A 19,417-nucleotide genomic window follows, 5' to 3' on the forward strand; every position below is an offset into this window, starting at 1 on the left:
TGACGAAAAAATACGACGCCGCCGTCGCTTCCGCTAGTTCCGGCCTCGCCTCCGCGTCACACACGTGTCCGCATCCGAGATGATTTAGTCGAATTAGTCCTGCGGAAGACGCAAATAAAGCTGGCACTGAAAAATGCCGAATCACGCGACGGATGTGCGAACGAGTGGATTTCTGATACGATCACTCAAGATCGAAATCTCTCGTCCACGAAAGCGATCGTTATCTCGAAGATATCATCAGCGAGAAGAGCTTATATTGTCAGGCGAAGAAAAACGACCGATCAGAATTCCGAATTCGTATATATATATATATATATATACGATCGACTAAAAGCGCGTTTATCGCGAACGAAAGAGTCGCGACACATCTGTTTCGTTCTTTCAAGAATTTTAATAGATTCTCGTAACCGCGATACCTCGCGCCCGTTTTACGACACGCGAAATCTTTAATTTGTATTCTCCGCATGTCTATTCTTAGCGGAGTTTATACAGCGTTATATGCATTTGTAATTTTTATAGCGCGTGCTGCGTAATAAAGACTGAGTCCGATTTGTAGCACCAGTTGACCCTTTTACAGTATTGCTGGATTATGAATATTAATTCGAAGAAACCCATCAGACAGCACGCGAGTTTAAGGGCCACTTCGACCAAACTCCGATTAACTTTAATCGTTGCATGATTAGTCTATCTGGAAGTGACCGCATTTGTTAATCTACTTAATGAGCAAATGCGATTGGTCATTTCCAATGGACTGATCGACGATTAAGTTAAACGGATTTTGGTCGAAGTGGCTTTTAGAGACATCTCAAAGTTATCTTTTTTAAAAACGTTTTTAAGACTTTTACCAAAAGACGTTTTATAGACGTCTTCAAGACTTTCTGACAACCCAGACCAGATCCAGATATTGTTATATATAGAATTTATGAGACAAACGCACAGCTAATTTTTATGTTTTAAATTTTTATGTTAATTAAATTTTATGCAAGGTAGACGTTATGATACAATATCTATTGCTCTTCTTCCTGCATGTGCTATGTCTATACAACGATACGAAGTGGTGAATGGAGTGGACTGCCTGACTGTCGCAAGAATACAATTAATTCTACATGTAGAAATATTGAATAAATAATAAAATCAAATTTTTTATTCCGGCGAAGGATTTGAGACCATGATTATGCTCCATGATTATGTATATGAATCACCAAAATTCGACGATCGCACAATGTTAATCTCGATCTATATTGTACTTTTCACTATCGTCAAATAAATTTCCACGTAACATAATAAGTGAGCCAACTTGCAAAAATCCTCCACCACCACCGCCGATTCTTCTTTCCATTGTACATTTTTTAGTTTTTTATTATTTATTTTATTTACAATTTTTTATCAATATGTAATACCGATATAAATTATATATGTCGCAGGGATTTCGTGTAATTCTTTTTTTTTTCAAAACCCTGGAAAATCCAGAGAATCCATAAAAAACCGGAACATTGTGGAATAAATAAAAATTTTATTAATATAAATATAAATATAATTTATAACATATTTATAAATATAAATTAATAAAATTTTAACTCGCAATTTCCCTCACAGAATCTAGGATTTAGCAAAATCACTGGTAAAATTGTGTAATTTTTATTTATTTCACAATATCCTGGTTTCTGGAATTTTGCAAAAAAACGAATTACACGCTGGTGATATACATATTTTTTTAAATTATTAATATAATTATTACTATAACAGTACCTTGTTGGTAATGTCATCAAATATATTATATTGCCGAATGATGATTATGTTACCGTCACAGTTATATCTGCAAGAGGTAACAGATGTGGAGATCGGGCGCGTCTACGCGGCGCGTCGAGTGACTAATGGAAACGGGGAAACGGCAAAGCAAACGGCCGCGGCACGAGGCGCGGCATTCATCCCCGCGTCACGTCATTCCTCGTCGTTGTTGATCCGCGTCATCGGCGTGCCACCGATCGTAGGAGCGTGCCCTCGAAAGGAAAGTCGACGGAAGGTCCACACAGGGGAAAAATCCAGCGCGAGTGGCACACGTCTCGTTTTTCTCGGGGCTCGAGAATCTCGCGGTGGGACAGAGACTAGAGACGTTTTCCAAGCGCAAGGTTGCGATGGTACGATGACCGCTCTCGGGTGTCTCGTGTACGCATTCGCCGTAGCGGCGGGCTCGCTCGCGTACGCCTGTAAGTACATACAACCCGACGCATTGAAACCGCTGTGGTGCCGCACAGTGCGGTAGTGCACACGAGCCCGTAACCCCGTAACACTTCCTGGCACGACCCAGCCCATCTCGGGATAACATGGCGCGCGCGCGCGAGTACGAGACGCGTAAACGGCGTAAACGCAACCTGCGTGCGTCATACACGAACAGATCATCAGGTTCATCTTAAGATCTTATCTGTAATTCGTTTTACTTGCGATTCACAGAGTGTGTTCTATTTGCAGATCGGCGCGCCGTGTAATACGAGACATTCCGAATCCGGAGTACACCCATACATAAGATATACGCTGAGCACACACGCACGTGAAAATGTGAAAAAATTACAGATAGAAACCCGTCGGATATCTCTACCTAAAGTTGGATGCGAATTACAGATCGTTTAAAATGAGCTTTACACACATTTCGCGTCTGGCAGTTACCATTGTCACGTTATTTCTCATCTATTACTTCTCTCTGCAATGTATTTTGTCCCCGGATAGTCGAACCTGTCGAATTTAGATTTTACGAAGTGCCTGCCACAAATTTTGACAGTAGAGTAACGGTAGAAATGCAACAGGAATCTGCCAGCAGAGTGCGACGGAGTGGATTGCCTGCGGAAACCGAGTAGAATCTAACGTGTTCCATTTAAACGGTCTGCTCCGATTGAAATTACAGAGTCTGCTCGATTTTTGCTGGCAATTTGCTAGATTATGTCGGTAGGCTCTATTGGCAAAGCACAAGCTTAATGCGGATGCACTTGATGCCAATCTGCTGCAATATTCTGCTTGAAATGGCTTGAATCTCCTGGCAAACGTACTTTTTGAGATTACTGAATTATTGTTTTTATATACATGCATTATACAAAGCGACAATGTACATGGAATCAATAATACTATTAATCTATATATATTTTTTTTTGGTGGAAATAAAAATGTTAATTTTACTACAAAATCTATCTCTGAACACTATTTTACGTACTTTGTTTTATTTTAATTATTCAAATTTAACAACCACATCAAAATAATTTTATAATGATTGTGCGCTCGCTTAGTAAATCTAAAAGAGTTTTGCTTGCGTGCAACGTATACTTTGCCAGGAGAATATTTTATAATTCTCGCATTTATATACATAATTTATCAAATATTTTAACAAGGTATTTTTACAATTTTGTCCTAGATGACGACGAATGCATCTTTCCTCTTTTGGATAGAGCTCAACTAACAGCGACGACTTCCTTGCCGGAAAGAGGACCGAACAACGCTAGGCTAAATGGTGAGGAATGAAACGTTTGACTACTTAATCCTTACCTTAATTCCTTTAGGTTTCGTTTCACTTATTAGACGTGAATTATTGTACAACTGTATACTTAATATATGATATATAGTTATATGATATTAGCAGTAGTCTGTTGCTTGCTCTCTATTCCTATGAGGTCTGTCGTTATCTATATTGTGCACTATATTTGCTTTTGTTTGCATTAATAATAGTTACAAATGATTCTGCTACTACTATGCGTTGTTTTCCAAAATGAAAATTCCAGTAAGAGTCAAGAAATTTAATTAGTGTCCAGCGGACACTGCCCGCCGTTGCGCGCTCAATTATGAGAATTAGGTGAGCCTATACGTGCTCGCGACGAGAGAGATGACTCATCGCTCAATCACTTTATATTCTTTCGTCTCGTTTGTCTTCGTCTTTATCATGTAGCACTTTAAGTGGAAATACTTATAATAAAAATCTCTTGGATTGAAAGCAAAACGAACGATAGTATATAATAAATTTATATTTGCTTCAGGTGGATCCTAGCAAGTAGCCTGGAGAGTATCTCAAACGAGATATTTCGAAAAGCATTGCTTTTATAATCAGAGACATATAATTTAACAATATACTACCTGTGATCCTAGACCAGCCAAAGAGTGCATGGGATGTGCAAACTATAAGCGATTTGAACGTTATGCTTAGTGCCAATATCGTTAGAATGTCGTCAGCCGTTCGTTGGGCATTCAATTGGAAAGAGTGGAATCCAAGCGAGCGGGAGTTTGAGCACGCGACTTCTTGTATACAAAGCGACGAGAAGGAAAGGCTAAAGAGATTTGTGTTTCGTAAGGATGTCCGAGCTTCCCTCGTGGGCAGATTATTAATGAGAAAGTTCGTCAACGAGTATGCCGGTCTTCCGTATGATAAAATCATTTTCGTCAGAGACGAGCACAACAGGCCCGTATTAAAAGATAATTCCACCTTTGTGAACTTTAATGTTTCTCATCAAGGTTCTTACACGGTATTAGCGGGCGAGATTAAAAACGTGAAAATAGGTGTAGATGTTATGACATTAGAATATAACGAGGGTAAAAACATCTCCGAGTTCTTTCGTCTGATGAACAAACATTTCTCTGCGGCTGAATGGGATGAGATCGGAGGTTCAGGCAAATCGGGAGCGGAGCAAATGTCCATGTTTTTCAGACATTGGGCATTAAAAGAGAGCTACGTTAAAGCGCTTGGCGTGGGGGTTTTCGTTGACCTAGGGAGTATAGATTTTCGGACGACGTCGAAATTAAGCGAAGATTCGATCACAACCGATACAGTTTTGCACGTCAACGGAATCAAGCAAGATTGGTTATTCGAAGAGACCTTGCTCGATTCACGGCATTGCGTTGCCGTAGCGTTGCAAGAAAATGATAATTCATTACGATTACGTAGTAATACCCCGTTTGAGATAATGAATTACGATAAACTTGTAGCCCATGCAGTTCCACTCTTTCCGATAGATCCTCAATACACAATCCAATATTTTGCAAAATACGAACAGCCATAGTTTTATTTTATAAGATTTATAAGATCATATCGCAATACGTGAAAAGTAATGTTTGTTTCTTAATATGTCAAGAGGATGGATATTATAAATTGTATATTAGTTTAATTAAAATAATAAAGCACTAAGTAATACTTTACAATTTCTTTAATTACCTTATGGACTGTGAATAATTTCCTATACGTAAAATATTACGATACAGTCAAATTGCAAAATAAGGACTTTATTGTTTCTTAATCTTTGTATAGGGTAAGCATAACAAATCTCAAGAAACGCGAATAAAGTTTTCTATCATTGAAATGTAAAAAGAGAGAAGCGTAATGCAACGTTAATTCCGAGTGTCTATACATATATGTATATATATACGTAATGTATATTTATGTTAACGAATGCTATCTTGGCAAACGACTTCATCTTTTCACACAAGAATTGTTAATGTAATGCCTGAGAAGTCTTCGGAAGAACTTTTGCATCCTATTGCAGTCTAAAAGATTTGAGTTTGCAACATATAAGTTTGGTACAATCACATGAATTAGACTCTGAGTATAAAAGCAAAGTATTGTCAGGATTAAGTTTGATTATTTGGCTATGTTCTATCCCCATTATTCGTAAGCACTCTCCTACGTTTACTTTGAGTTGCATGCATGCATAAATGTTGTGGTGTAGGCGGAAACGCATGGACGGCTAGCAGCTCTGATTTCGGTCAGTATTTAATAATCGACTTGGGCCAAGTGATGAACATCACAGCTGTGGCGACTCAGGGACGATCGTCGCAAAACGAATATGTTATGGAATATCGTATTGGCTACGGTACCAACGGACTGGATTATGTGGATTTTAAGGAAGAAGATGGTCATGCGAAGGTAAGCTCGTTCTTTCTCGGTGCCGTTGATTTTCTACTCTGGCTTTTAATACTTTTGCTTCTAATAATAATTTAACGACGGTAAGGCTTGGTATAATTAATAAACATGTATAAAACTGAATTAACATGAAGCTTGCTTGTGCATGCTTGTAGAAAATAACGTAGTAATCTGTGTAAATATGTATAGAATAGTTAATAAAATATTTTACAAAACTTTATATTATGAACGATATGATCATGTTTGTTACTGGTAAGTATCTTGATGTGTTTTACACATACTTTCACTTGGACAATGCTTTGCACCAATCATTTTTGTTTTCGTTATTTAAATTAAATATCTACTTATTTCGCTAAATGTTACATTATTTTTTTCTAACATATAAACATGCATTGGGATGCAAAATAACATATATTAAATAAAAATTCATACGATAGCTGAATGTAAGACTTAAATGAATCTTATAGATTTAGAAATACAGATTTATAACTAAAATAGATTGACTAGCAAAAGTTATCACGAAATAAATTAAATTAAATTCACGATCCTTTCATTATTTCCTATATCCAATTGCATGGTTTGCTTCTACTTTTCTCCTCTTACACATGGACATGGAGCTGGGCTTTACAGGAGATTCCGCGTGGTCACCAGAACTTAGCAGTTACAATCAACATCTTACTATGGAGCTGGGGGACAGATATGAGATCCGCAGCATTGCTACGCGAGGGCGGGCACACACTAATGAATACGTGACAGAATATATTATCCAATATTCTGATGATGGTCAAGCTTGGGCCAGTTATGAAAGCCAGGATGGTGTAGATGAGGTATTGAATTTCAAGGATAGAGTCTACAATTTTTCTACTCTCACGTATATACAGGGTGATTCTTTCATACAACACACAAACACACGCAAAAACACATAACACGTACGCAAACACACATACACAAATATTAAAATATATATTTTGTTACAATATTAAATCATAATGTAAAGTTTTTTGTTTAGATATTTGTAAAATTTTCTAGGAAGATGTATTGCGATGAAAACGAATGCATATAAATTTAATTTCAATAATCTTTTTGCTCTTCTACGTATACACTGATGATAAGCTGATAATATTATTTTCTTAATCATTGATCTTTCGTAGAAATATTGTAGAAATTTTATTAACGAAATGAGTTTCTTTAAAAACTTCTCGTACATTTTAAAAGATACTATTTGGAATCTTCTGTTCTAATAATCGCTATTGGGGTTTGAAAATTAAAAATAAATTATGGTGTCATTATGATAATGTGGAAGAGGCTTGTGAGGAGCTTAGAGCTCTTAGAATCGCATATTTGGATTACAAATGCAATATCGCCTCCGTATTGCATTTGCATTTGTATTGTCAAATGCATCTTTTGTTTCGTCAAACATCTTTTCTCAACAATAGAACTTGAATATGACAGATTTGATGATCGAATTGATAAATGGTTTTAGTACTCGGCTATTCAATATTTAATATAGACTATTCGTTTATCTAAAAAAAAAAAAAAAGATTATCCACTTGTGGAATTTATACATGAAAATCATAGAAAAGGAATTTATATAATTTATCAGAAAGAAGTAATATTTTGCTTCTCTAGAATTTTGTTCATAATGGCACCATATCCATAGTTCTTTATGATCATCATACGTCCGCTCTTAATATTGGCGTGTCTTTTGTCACTAACAATTTGCCTATACTAACGTACATACTTATGCAATTAACGGTGATTGGGTAACATTCGTTGCATTTATTAAAAACTTGTGACATAAGCGAGTGATCTTTGCCTGAGTGCGCGCAATATAAATCGTGCAATTAAATTAACTTTTATAATCCTTTTAATGCGACATGATTTTCAATATATCTAAATTAACTGTTTGGCGAACAGTTCTCTATTTCTGATAGCTACTCTTCGTATAAGTATTTACTTTTGACTTACAGCATGCACGCAATTTATTTAACCCTTCGTAGTCACACATCTCTAGAATCCCGTGTTAGTCACACTGGGTCATATGGACCCAGTCGATTTTGAATGGTTAGGTATTTAGCTGATATTTAGATCCAAATGAGGGTGGGCCCAATGGACCCATGTGTGACTACGAAGGGTTAAATTCTGCACGATTGTCGCGGCGATTAATTACTGACTGACACTGAGGTAGCAAACAGGGAATATCGATTTAATAACAGCAGGCACCCTAAACATTCTCATCTCTCCTTTCTTTCTACAGATGTTTAAAGGTAATGTAGACGGAGACAGAATAAAACTTAATAAGTTTGAAGTGCCGATAATCGCGCAATGGATTAGAATAAATCCAACACGATGGCGAGACAGGATATCACTGAGGGTCGAACTTTACGGATGCGACTACGGTATAAGATAATAATTATATGCGTCTGTTTTGTGTGAGACGGTACATCAGTTTGTAAGATGACAAATCTATCGTTTTACATTTCAGTGTCCGACGTTGTTTCCTTTAACGGATCCTCCCTCGTACGGCTAGATTTACTCAGAGAGCCTATCGAGACTGATAGACATTTTATACGTTTCCGATTTAAGACGAACAACGCCGATGGCGTGTTAATGTACTCCCGTGGCACGCAGGGTGATTATATAGCCTTGCAATTGCGCGACAACAGGATGTTACTTAATATCGATCTCGGATCCGGTATTATGACAAGTTTATCCGTCGGTAGTCTTCTGGACGATAACATGTGGCACGACGTTTTAATTTCACGCAATCGGAAAAATATTTCCTTCTCTGTCGACAGAGTACTGATTAAAGGTAGAATAAAAGGAGAGTTTCATCGACTGGATTTAAATCGAGAGGTGACTTTTTTTTAAATTAACGTAAAGCGATACGGCACTTAGTCGATCAGTTATATGAACGCATTTGGATTAACTTGAATGACTGCTCCTTCTAGCTCTACATCGGCGGTGTGCCTAACAAACAGGATGGTTTAGTGGTGAACCAAAACTTCACCGGTTGCATAGAGAACTTTTATTTAAATGCAACGAATATAATTCACGAGCTGAAGGAAACGATATACGACGAGAATTTGCGATACTACAAGATCAATACGATCTACACCTGTCCGGAACCTCCGATAATACCCGTCACGTTTTTAACTCCCGGATCTTTTGCCAGGCTGAGAGGCTACGAGGGTGTACCGTCTATGAATGTTTCTCTCGCATTTCGAACATACGAAGAGAGAGGAATAATTCTTCACCATCAGTTCACGACTCCGGGCTTCGTCAAGGTTGTGTACATTTTCATTATAATTCTTCGAGCATAGCGTTTAATGCTACTCGTAAATATAGCGCAATTAAATTTATTTGTGTATTTTTAATATGCAGTTATATCTGGAAGAAGGTCAATTGAAGGTCGACGTAAAAACGAAGGAGTACCCGTTCGCGACTTTAGACAATTTTTACGAAAAGTTCAACGATGGGAAATGGCATCAAGTAATCTTGACGATCGCCAAAAATTCACTCGTTTTAAATGTTGATGGGCGCCCGATGAAAACGGAGCGTCTCCTGGATATGTTAACCGGATCGCATTATTTGATCGGCGGTGTAATCGGAGCAGGGAGCAATTATGGCTTTGTTGGCTGTATGAGAATGATAAGTATCGATGGAAATTATAAATTGCCGACCGACTGGAAGGAAGAGGAGTACTGCTGTAAGAACGAGGTTGTCTTCGACACTTGTCAGATGGTGGATCGCTGCAATCCGAATCCTTGCAAGCACTTTGGTGTTTGCCGTCAAAATTCTGAAGAGTTTTCCTGCGATTGTGCCAATACTGGATACACCGGCGCCGTCTGTCACACCTGTAAGTAATTCAACGTGTGTTAGTAAAATATAAAATATCTCTGCTAAAGTTAACAATATTACAATTTTATGCAGCGTTAAATCCCCTATCGTGCGAGGCATATAAGAATATGAATTCGGTAAATCAGCGTGCGGAAATTAAAATCGACGTGGACGGGAGCGGGCCGTTGAAGCCTTTCCCTGTCACCTGCGAGTTCTTCGCCGACGGCCGCGTAATGACGGTTTTACGTCATAGTAACGAGCATTCGACTCCTGTCGATGGATTCGAGGAACCTGGCAGCTTCATACAGGACGTTAATTACGACGCTGACCTTGATCAAATAGAGGCTTTATTAAATCGATCTATAAGCTGTAGACAAAGGATAAATTACGCGTGCAAACATTCCAGGTTATTTAATTCCCCAGGTAATTATGTCTTAAATATCTGGCGTCTTGTACCGTGACATTCTTTTTATTAACCTCTTATTAATCTTTATGATCGTTTCCAGTTTCCCAAGGCGATTACTTCAGACCAAACTCGTGGTGGGTGAGTCGGAATAATCAAAAGATGGATTACTGGGGCGGCGCGTTGCCCGGGTCGCGAAAGTGCGAGTGCGGTATACTTGGAAATTGCGCGGATCCTACCAAGTGGTGCAACTGCGACGCTAATCTGGAGGGATGGTTAGAGGATGGTGGGGATATTACAGAGAAGGAGTATCTTCCCGTCAAACAGTTACGTTTCGGCGACACCGGTACGCCGCTCGACGAAAAAGAGGGTCGTTACATGTTGGGTCCGCTCATTTGCGAGGGCGATGGTATGTTCAATTATTTTTTTTTTCATTCCAATATACATACAATGAATGGATAATCATCATTCATTACTATTAATTAATTAATTCTCGACGGCATGAATATAACACGTGGTCATCTTATCATAGATTTGTTCAAGAACGTAGTCACATTCCGTATAGTAGATGCTACCATTAATTTGCCGACCTTTGATATTGGGCACAGCGGCGACATTTATTTCGAGTTTAAAACTACTGTCGAAGATGCTGTGATAATTCATAGCAGAGGACCCACCGATTACATCAAGGTTTCTATAAACACTGGCAATCAGATACACTTCCAGTATGTGGCCGGTGGAGGGCCGCTTACCGTTAGCGTGCAAACATCTTACAACTTGGCTGACAATCAGTGGCATTCCGTGTCAGTGGAGAGAAATCGCAAGGAGGCCCGGATTGTCATCGACGGGGCGCTGAAGAACGAAGTGCGAGAACCTCCGGGTCCAGTGCGAGCGTTACACCTTACCTCGGCTTTCGTGGTGGGTGCTACGACCGATTACAGGGACGGATTCGTCGGTTGTCTAAGAGCGCTACTTCTCAACGGTCAGTTGCAAGACCTGAGGGGTTACGCTCGGCGCGGATTGTACGGCATTACGGAAGATTGTATCGGCAGGTGTGAGAGTAATCCTTGCCTCAACAATGGCACGTGCCATGAAAGATACGATGGATACTGGTGCGACTGCCGATGGACCGCATTTAAGGGACCAATTTGTGCGGACGGTAAGTAGGAAAGATAATTTCGAACACAAAATGTCCAATGAAATCTGCTACTATTAATCTCGGTTATTATTATTTAAATTACTATTTTCAGAGATTGGCGTGAACATGCGACCTAGTTCGATGATAAAATATGACTTCATGGGCAGCTGGCGTTCCACCATCGCTGAGAAAATACGCGTTGGCTTTACGACAACGAATCCGAAAGGATTTCTATTGGGCCTGTTCTCCAATATTTCTGGAGAATACATGACTATAATGGTATCAAATAGCGGACATTTACGCGTAGTATTTGACTTCGGTTTCGAACGGCAGGAGGTCATATTCCCGTTCAAGCATTTCGGTTTGGGGCAGTATCACGATGTCAGGATCGGCAGGAAGAATTCAGGCGCCACTTTGATAATGCAGATCGATAATTATGAGCCAAAGGAGTTTAATTTTAACATAAAGAATTCCGCGGACGCGCAATTCAACAATATCCAGTACATGTACATTGGCAGGAACGAATCTATGACGGAGGGATTCGCGGGCTGCATATCGAGGGTTGAATTTGACGACATATATCCGCTAAAGCTGCTCTTCCAAGAGAACGGACCTATAAATGTGCGTTCACTCGGTACTCCTTTGACCGAAGACTTCTGCGGGGTCGAGCCGATTACGCATCCACCAGATATCGTAGAGACGCGACCACCGCCCGACGTGGATGAGGAGAAAGTGAGAGCGGCGTACAACGAGACTGACACAGCTATTCTGGGAAGCGTGCTAGCGGTTATTCTGATTGCACTTGTGATCATGGCGATTCTTATAGGCAGGTATATGTCTAGGCATAAGGGCGAATACTTGACGCAGGAAGACAAGGGTGCTGAAATTGCTCTGGATCCGGATTCAGCGGTTGTAAACTCTGCCACCGGCCATCAAGTCCAGAAAAAGAAAGAGTGGTTTATCTAAAAATGATCTAAAACTGAAATGCATCATATTAGATATGTATGCGTTAGAGAGAAGTAACGAATACACATTAACTTAATCTAAAATATTATATATATCTTTGATAAGGATAAAGTCTCTTTTGCTCCATTCAACTATTATCCTTTTATATATGTTATAATTTTGTGTCAGGGACACAGAAATGAATCATAGAAATAGAATCCAAAAAGCTGGTTAAGATTAAAAAAAAAAACGAACTTTTGAATTTGATATGAGATCTGTATAACGGCTTTGTTAAATGCTTAAATTTTTAATTACAAGTCCAATTGTTCATATTATTTAGAGATTATTTGTGTATGTGATGTCTCTCCTGGAGGGTTTGACAGCAATACCATAAAGAGGCCTAATGTTCTTTGAAACACTAAGAAAATATTTTGTCGCTATCTCTAATAGTTTTCGAGCACACATTTTTTTGTAATACTTTACGTGAACACTATATTTAAACTAAAACAAATGCTCAGAAATTGCAATTACATTTTGTAAAACTAAATCTGAGTTTTGGTTAGCTTTTTCGGAGCTTGTTTCACTATATAACATTCACGAGATTGTTATTCCATATTTCTTAATGTATTTCTCGCAATTTTGCATAATATGATAGCCGGTATATCAAAATTTCCTTAAAGTGCAATTACAATAGCAAATAAATGATTTTTATTTTTGCATCTCGCATGCGTTTATTGTGCGAATAAGAAAAATAATTAACTGGTTATATTATCTATATAATTAGCATTTTCTGACTAGAATGTGGTATATAATTATCATTCTCATTGTGTCGTTATTCCAATTTAAATGCATTTTCACGGTGGAGCATAAAAGAGCATTTTATGTAATATAACTAGAGTTTCCATGTACAAAGCTATCTTTACTACAGATAAACTTATATATTTCGTTCTCTCTCTTTTTTTTTATAAGTTTACAGTATTAATCGAAATGTCTACCGTCCAAAGTGTGTTTAATACTTTTTTTAGATTTATTTTATTTTCACTTGTATATGTGATTATTTTACAGATGTTTTTTTTTTTACTTAATCTGCAAACTCACTGTAGTAATTTAATATTAATGTAGCATTAAGAATAATAATTGTAATGATAACTACAACGGCAGAAAAGATAATAATTGTATACTAATCATGTAACACAAAATGAAAATGTACATAAGTCATTTTTGTACGAATAGCATATTCGTTATTTCTGCTATATATAAATCAGTATCTAGTACAACGATCACGTTGAACAGAAAACATGCATTTTTCACGTTTCTGTACGAACAAACCGCTAATACAAATAATACTCAAGTTGGAAAAAAAAATTACATATAATGATCTGAATGAACTATATATCTTTTTTATACAGAGAACGGAATTAAACAAAAATAAATCATTTATGCGTTCTATTCTTGTTTTATTTTTCATCAAGACTTTTTTGAATGTGTGATTTACGTTTCCGTTTTAAAAGAAATCATTATTCTTCAAAAAACGGACAATCAATAATTTAAGTCCTATATCCTATAAATGTTTTCTCCACACCATAAATATAGTTACTTACCGATATTATTTACGAAACGTTTACTTACGGTTCACCTGGTGGACTCGCCTCGTCGGATGATGTTGCATCCAAGCATGCGAAACATAATTACAAAAGTTTCTGCAATCAACGTCATTATGCGAGAGAAACTTATAACGTTTCGTCGCATGTACGTACTTCGTCGTGAACGATCCTTTTAAATTGAGCACGAAAGAAATCGATGAATGCTGAGCGAGTGAACTTTTAGGCACGTAAGCTGTATTTACACGTGTACTTGTCAAAAACAACTGGTCGAAATGTTTAAACATTAAAATACAATAACTTTCGTAAAAGAATTCGCTACCTCCAGAGCAATGTTGACTTCTTCTCGCGTGCGCGATACGTGTCCCCTCTCGATATATCTACATTCTTCATCTATCCTACATTTAGAAGGTAAAATCGCTAGAGCAGTCTATATATAAATATACATACAAATGTCTCTTGTCCTTAATAAGTAAAGAATCTCAGTGCGTATTTTAATAAAAGTGTCTTTTTAATATCACTCGTGTCTTTTTTTTTCTCTGGATTGCTCTCCGTTTCCATATACGACTGCCGTGTCGCGTTCCATTCTTTCAGTCTCGTTTTCCAGTCTCGTAACTTGTTTATCATTTTTCGTGGGTCACGACTGTTAAACCTGGACGTGACTGGATAACAAATGGTATCGAATGTAGATCAATTGTTCTTTACTTTCTACTGAGAAGTATTCGGTACTTCCTCAATCGCAAGTTGAAGTCTAAAACAAGAAGCTTGCAACAACGAACTCTTTGGAACAGACCGATTGTACATAGCGCATTCCGAGTAACAAATTCAATATTTAATTGACTAAAACAGATACGTCAGCTACGAATTAATAGAGATAGCGATTTCTCTTAAGTATGCCGTGCTATTTGTCAAACACCCTTCGTATGATACCGAAATAAATTTTATCAGCGTTTTTTTTCTCTCTTAAATAAAATAAACAGCGTATCAGAGAGAGACAGGGTTGTATCATCCGCTTTACGAAAATTATCGCACAACGAAATATGGTACAAATTATTCCAAGTACCATAATGGAGTAAATCACCGGTAATACGGTAATCACATTTGATTAGTAATATTTAACACAATTGCGAAAACAGTTCCTCAGAAGTTGTTTCCTCGCTTACTTTAAGATATCGGTTTCTCTGTAAATTCTCTCTTTTCAAAACTCCGTTGGATGAGAGACTTGGCGAGAGTTGGAACGCGCGACTTTCGACCGCGAAAAACCGTCAAAGTTATTAGAAGAAAATATTTTAACAAGAGATAACGTAACATGACTCCGAGTCAAGTTTTGAATTTCTCGTAATAACTCTTGATGACTTTTCGAGGATATAAAAAAACGTATTCCAACTATCGCCTAATCATTTATCCAATTGTTTTTGGAGAAATAAATTTACATAAATACGGACGTCCTAAAATCCAATGAAAAATGAAATAATATAATTATGATACATACATATACAGGATAATCTCGCCCTGTATATCACATATATATATATATATATATATATATATATATATAATAAATCGCGAATCCTTAGATATATTACGATCTCTTTGAGCGTCGCGTTAAAATCACTTGGAACACGCACGGTGAACACGCATGAGTTTCTCAGTTGGCTCCATATTTACGCAGATATCTCCGGAAAGTCAACATATATATAATAATTTATTCATTATATTACAATAAATCGTTCTACATAATGGAGAAGAGAGCGATTGTTACAGCGCCGAGTCTCGGCGACTCGGCAGGAAGGAGCGGCGAGGTGAAGCCTCCCCGCCGCCGCCGATCCCAACGACAACGAAGATCGCTCGCCAACGATCGCCAAAGATTAGCGACAAGATAGCGTATCACTGATATGCACGAGAAAGAGGGCTTTGGGTTTAATTACAGTCGCTTAAGTACACGTGGTTCCGCGTACACGGGCGGGTGGAACTCCTACGGGTGGGGCCACTAGGAGGCCGAAGTGTACCAGCCGTTCGCCGTCGACTTGTTGCTCGGGTGGTAGATGTGGAAGCCGGCGCTACTGGCCGGATGATGGTAGAACTGCGGTTGTTCCGTCAGACCTGCCGAGGCGTATGCCGCCGCGGCGTCTAAGGCACTCGGATGGACAGTGGCCGAGTACACCTGGGGCTTCAAGGGTAACGGCTGGGCCGGTTCGTACTGGTGACGAAGAACGGGGTCCGCGTACGCCGACGAGCCTTCGTAGCTGCTTATCACGTTTACGGGATGCAGTTGCTGCTGCTGCTGCTGCTGTTGCTGCTGCTGTTGCTGTTGCTGCTGCTGTTGCTGCTGCTTGCTGTCCCGTGGCGAGACCGACGACGGTGGCGTCATCGCCGAATGATAGTCCACCGAGTAGCCGGCCGCGGTGGCGGATGTGTACGATGAAACTAGACTGGTGAAAGCGTCGGCGCAGCTAGTGCCGTTTGATGCTTTTTGATTGTGAGCGGCGAGAACAAATTGGTGCTCGCCGTACGTGCTGGAGCCCTCCGAGCCCGGCGGCGTGGGTAGAGGTCCATTCGGGGCGGTTTCGCCCGGGTAGTAGATACCGGCCGACGTGGGTGCGCGCGTACCGCCGCTCGACGTGATTCCGTGCACATTGGCGCGTATCACGCTCTCCCGATTGGCAGCGTAAAGTTGCCTAAGGAGCGCGGAGGCGGGTAAAGGGGCGGCGGCAGACTGCTGCGGACTCAGATGGCCTAGATGATGGTGCGCGCCGATCCACTGTATCGTACTCCGCTGTTGCTGCTGCTTCAACAACGCGTCCGTGCTGAAATCTGTCGGCTGGTGAAGCGCCGCCGGGGAGTTGGACTTGTTCAGCGAGCTCCCCGGTAGGTGCTTCGACATAGCCTGTTCCAGATCTTTCACCGAGGTTCCCGTACTTTCGGCACTGTCCATCCTGCTGCCCTCGGCGCGACGCGACGACTTTGGACTGGTCGAACAGAGCGCCTGTTCGGTGGCCGAGATCGAATGCGTGGACGTCGCGCTAGGACTAAGCGCGCGGGTTCTCTCGCCGTTCGTTTCCTTCACCGGACTAGCCTCCTCTTCGTCCTCCTCTTCGTTGGAGCTACTGTCGTCGTCATGGATCTTCCGTTTGTGCCCTCGCAGTCTTACCACGAGCGTGTCGAGATTCCCGACCGCTGTTTGCGACTCCTGTTGCAACTGGGCTATATTGTCGTTATGCCGGCTACCTCGCTTCTCGCTTTCCGACGCGTGGCTCTCCTCCTGTTCCTCGGGCGGCGACCGATGCGATTGCTCCTGATGCTGATTCGCAGGGCCGCCTCGACTACGACCCTCTGAAATCAAAAGTCGGAACGAATATTGCCTCAAGACGGAGGAAGATGAGAACTTTCCGGGACCGGCGAGCTGGGAAAATTGTAGCTTTTCGCTAAATCAAAGAACGTTTTGTACCTCCTCTGTCAGCGTCCGGCGATCCGTTCTCCGGATCGTTCCCGGCTGTATCTTCCCTTTTGACGCCGCTGACACCGTCCTCTAACTGACAGCAGTCCATAATTAAATTTTCGTATTCTCGACCGCTATAAAAAAGACGATTAAACACAATAAGGTTTGACAGAAAAGTGAGTCCGTCGTTCGTTACTCACTTAGTTGATGACTCACCTTATGACATAATTGACGCAAATGATATTCTGCTCCTCGGCATTTTTCGAATTGCACACGACGGTAGCGCACGTCTGCAGCCACGTGAATCCGCCACTCTTGTTCATCAGCCGATAGTAATGCGTCAGCACTTGTCCTTTATGGATCACTGAAATCACAATCGCAGCTGAGCATTTTTTGAGGGCCTCGATTTACCCATGAGAAATATAGCCGCAAAAATATTATAACTAAGGTAAATGTACCAATGCCTGGACAGTCAGCGGACACGTACCTATGCCTGGACACCTTTATCATTTTAGTCCTTAAATATAGGTATAACGCGAATTAACGTTTGGATACTATAACTAAAGTTTCAAAATACAAAAAAAATATTTTTATCTTTGATTTTAATTCGCATTATACCCCAAGTAGCAAAGATGACGTCTAAAGACGTCTTATTGACGTCATAGACGTCAAAGACATTATTAAGACATCATTTGACGTCACTTTGCTACCTGGGACTTATTTAAAGACTAAAATGATAAAGGTGTCTAGACATAGGTATACATATCCACTGACTGTCCCGGCATTGGTACATTCACCTAAAATTTTCTTATTTTTCCAAGCACTTCGCACTTTTTCGAAAGTACTATACAATTAGCGTCGAAGCTACCGTTTGTACGACGATCAAGGAGAAGATAAGCATTCCATATATATCGGGAATGCGAATATTAATCAATTTGTTTGTTTTCGGGGTAAATGTTCGATTTCAGCTCTGTATAATGATCTTAGAAGTGGCGTTCGTAGCCCGTCCCGCAAAAGATAATTCGTTCATTTATAAAAAGGTTTTCTAAATCTTTTGTTAGTTTGTTGGAACAAAGACTATCGACAATTTTCCGTATAGCTATCTTTTTGACAATGTGCTTATTTGTGTCGGGGAGTAGCTTATCGCTGTCCGAGGAGTCGAATCGACGAAGACACGTTAAAGTATATCGCGACGACGTCGTATATTTTTTATAAGAAATCAAATCTTCATATATACTTATGTATAAATATATTGATCTCAGAAATCTGTGCATTATCGTATCTCGAAAACACTTAATTAACGAAAAAGCGTGACATTCGTTCGTTTTACAGGAGAGTCGCGCGACAGTTATACATTTTTACGTTATTTACGCGATCGAATGATCATCAATGAGAAACGTTATCCCCAATGCCTACGTGGCTAGTAATCTCATGTGAAACGTTCAAATACAAACAGATACGTACTTACTAAATCTGCAAGCGGTCGCGCGCAGTCGAAAAGACCAACGTATTAATACTTTCGTGCTTTTCTCTCTTCCCGGACAGCTTTGACACCCATCGCGCTCTTTCACCAAAGTATTTTCCTAGAACAGTAGGAGCAAGAAATTCTGCGTGGCAGATCTATCGACTTTGTTTGTTGGGAAACGTATGTATATGAATAACGTGACGGCTCTATTTTCGTAAATGGTTTTCTCGAGTACAGTACTGCAGCGAAAAAAAGAAGGCAGAAGCAAATTTACTTTGTACTGATAAAAAAAATATTTATTTTTTTTTACGGTATTAAAACGTTAATTTAATTCCTATTTGCCGATTTTACTTAGCGGTCCGACACTATCACGTCCGTTAGTCAAAGAAATCTTTTGTAATTAATTTTTGCTTGATGGAAATTTAGAGAGAGAATACAGTTTATGTTTTCTCGATAATCTTTGCGTACCCCTTTCCCGACTTGCTATTTCTTGCAAATTTTGCAACTCATTTTCTTCATCGCAGCTATTATTTCTTTCTTTCATCTTTTAGTGTCCCCCATTTATTTTGTAAATTTTCGTTCTTTTTCGAGCATATCACCTTTCGTCTTAGACTTAATCGACAAGCGAAATATTACTAGTAGAGAAGCACATCGTCGTGTTGGGAGTCACCGGCGAAAAGTTACCCTCCCACGATT

The 19,417-nt window shown here is 39.6% G+C and overlaps 3 protein-coding genes across 9 annotated transcripts in view; 2 read left to right on the top strand and 1 right to left on the bottom strand.

Moving 5' to 3' along the window:
• Window positions 1-2,070: 2,070 nt before the first annotated feature.
• Window positions 2,071-13,663, top strand: Nrx-iv (neurexin-4). 3 transcript variants are annotated; one of them, XM_071779899.1, is made up of 11 exons: window positions 2,071-2,207; window positions 3,401-3,496; window positions 5,697-5,893; window positions 8,148-8,289; window positions 8,376-8,746; window positions 8,842-9,177; window positions 9,275-9,749; window positions 9,824-10,153; window positions 10,237-10,542; window positions 10,666-11,292; window positions 11,384-13,663. In XM_071779899.1, exons 1-11 carry the CDS (start codon window positions 2,144-2,146, stop codon window positions 12,235-12,237), a joined length of 3,798 nt encoding a protein of 1,265 aa, XP_071636000.1. In that variant the 5' UTR covers window positions 2,071-2,143; the 3' UTR covers window positions 12,238-13,663. The 3 variants fall into 3 exon arrangements, with proteins under 3 accessions (XP_071636000.1, XP_071636001.1, XP_071636002.1); XM_071779900.1 differs by lacking the exon at window positions 5,697-5,893 and adding an exon at window positions 6,521-6,717; XM_071779901.1 differs by lacking the exons at window positions 2,071-2,207; window positions 3,401-3,496; window positions 5,697-5,893 and adding an exon at window positions 6,521-6,717.
• Window positions 2,164-5,164, top strand: LOC139813984 (L-aminoadipate-semialdehyde dehydrogenase-phosphopantetheinyl transferase). The gene is made up of 3 exons (XM_071779908.1): window positions 2,164-2,207; window positions 3,401-3,496; window positions 4,017-5,164. The coding sequence occupies exon 3, from the start codon at window positions 4,176-4,178 to the stop codon at window positions 5,031-5,033; it is 858 nt and encodes a 285-aa protein (XP_071636009.1). The 5' UTR covers window positions 2,164-2,207; window positions 3,401-3,496; window positions 4,017-4,175; the 3' UTR covers window positions 5,034-5,164.
• A 1,846-nt stretch (window positions 13,664-15,509) lies between the features above and the next one.
• LOC139813983 (protein trachealess-like) overlaps window positions 15,510-19,417 on the bottom strand; it is a 77,290-nt gene continuing 73,382 nt past the window's right edge. For all 5 annotated transcript variants that reach the window (XM_071779903.1, XM_071779902.1, XM_071779907.1 and 2 more), the window contains 3 exons: window positions 17,473-17,620; window positions 17,266-17,390; window positions 15,510-17,150 (listed from right to left, as the gene is read on the bottom strand). In XM_071779903.1, coding sequence (XP_071636004.1) covers window positions 15,808-17,150; window positions 17,266-17,390; window positions 17,473-17,620 — 1,616 coding nt within the window. In that variant the 3' untranslated portion in view covers window positions 15,510-15,807. The remainder of the gene's footprint in view (window positions 17,151-17,265; window positions 17,391-17,472; window positions 17,621-19,417) is intronic.

This window comes from Temnothorax longispinosus, chromosome 5 (assembly GCF_030848805.1).
Source record: "Temnothorax longispinosus isolate EJ_2023e chromosome 5, Tlon_JGU_v1, whole genome shotgun sequence".
Classification (NCBI taxonomy): domain Eukaryota; kingdom Metazoa; phylum Arthropoda; class Insecta; order Hymenoptera; family Formicidae; genus Temnothorax; species Temnothorax longispinosus.

What these genes read in the sequence shown, in the direction of transcription:
- Nrx-iv (XM_071779899.1), top strand. Translation starts at nt 2,144, where the DNA reads ATGACCGCTCTCGGGTGTCTCGTGTACGCATTCGCCGTAGCGGCGGGC. An exon ending in GGGCTCGCTCGCGTACGCCT is followed by an intron (nt 2,208 to 3,400) that starts GTAAGTACATAC and finishes ATTTTGTCCTAG; the next exon opens with ATGACGACGAATGCATCTTT. An exon ending in AAGAAGATGGTCATGCGAAG is followed by an intron (nt 5,894 to 8,147) that starts GTAAGCTCGTTC and finishes TTCTTTCTACAG; the next exon opens with ATGTTTAAAGGTAATGTAGA.
- LOC139813984 (XM_071779908.1), top strand. Translation starts at nt 4,176, where the DNA reads ATGCTTAGTGCCAATATCGTTAGAATGTCGTCAGCCGTTCGTTGGGCA.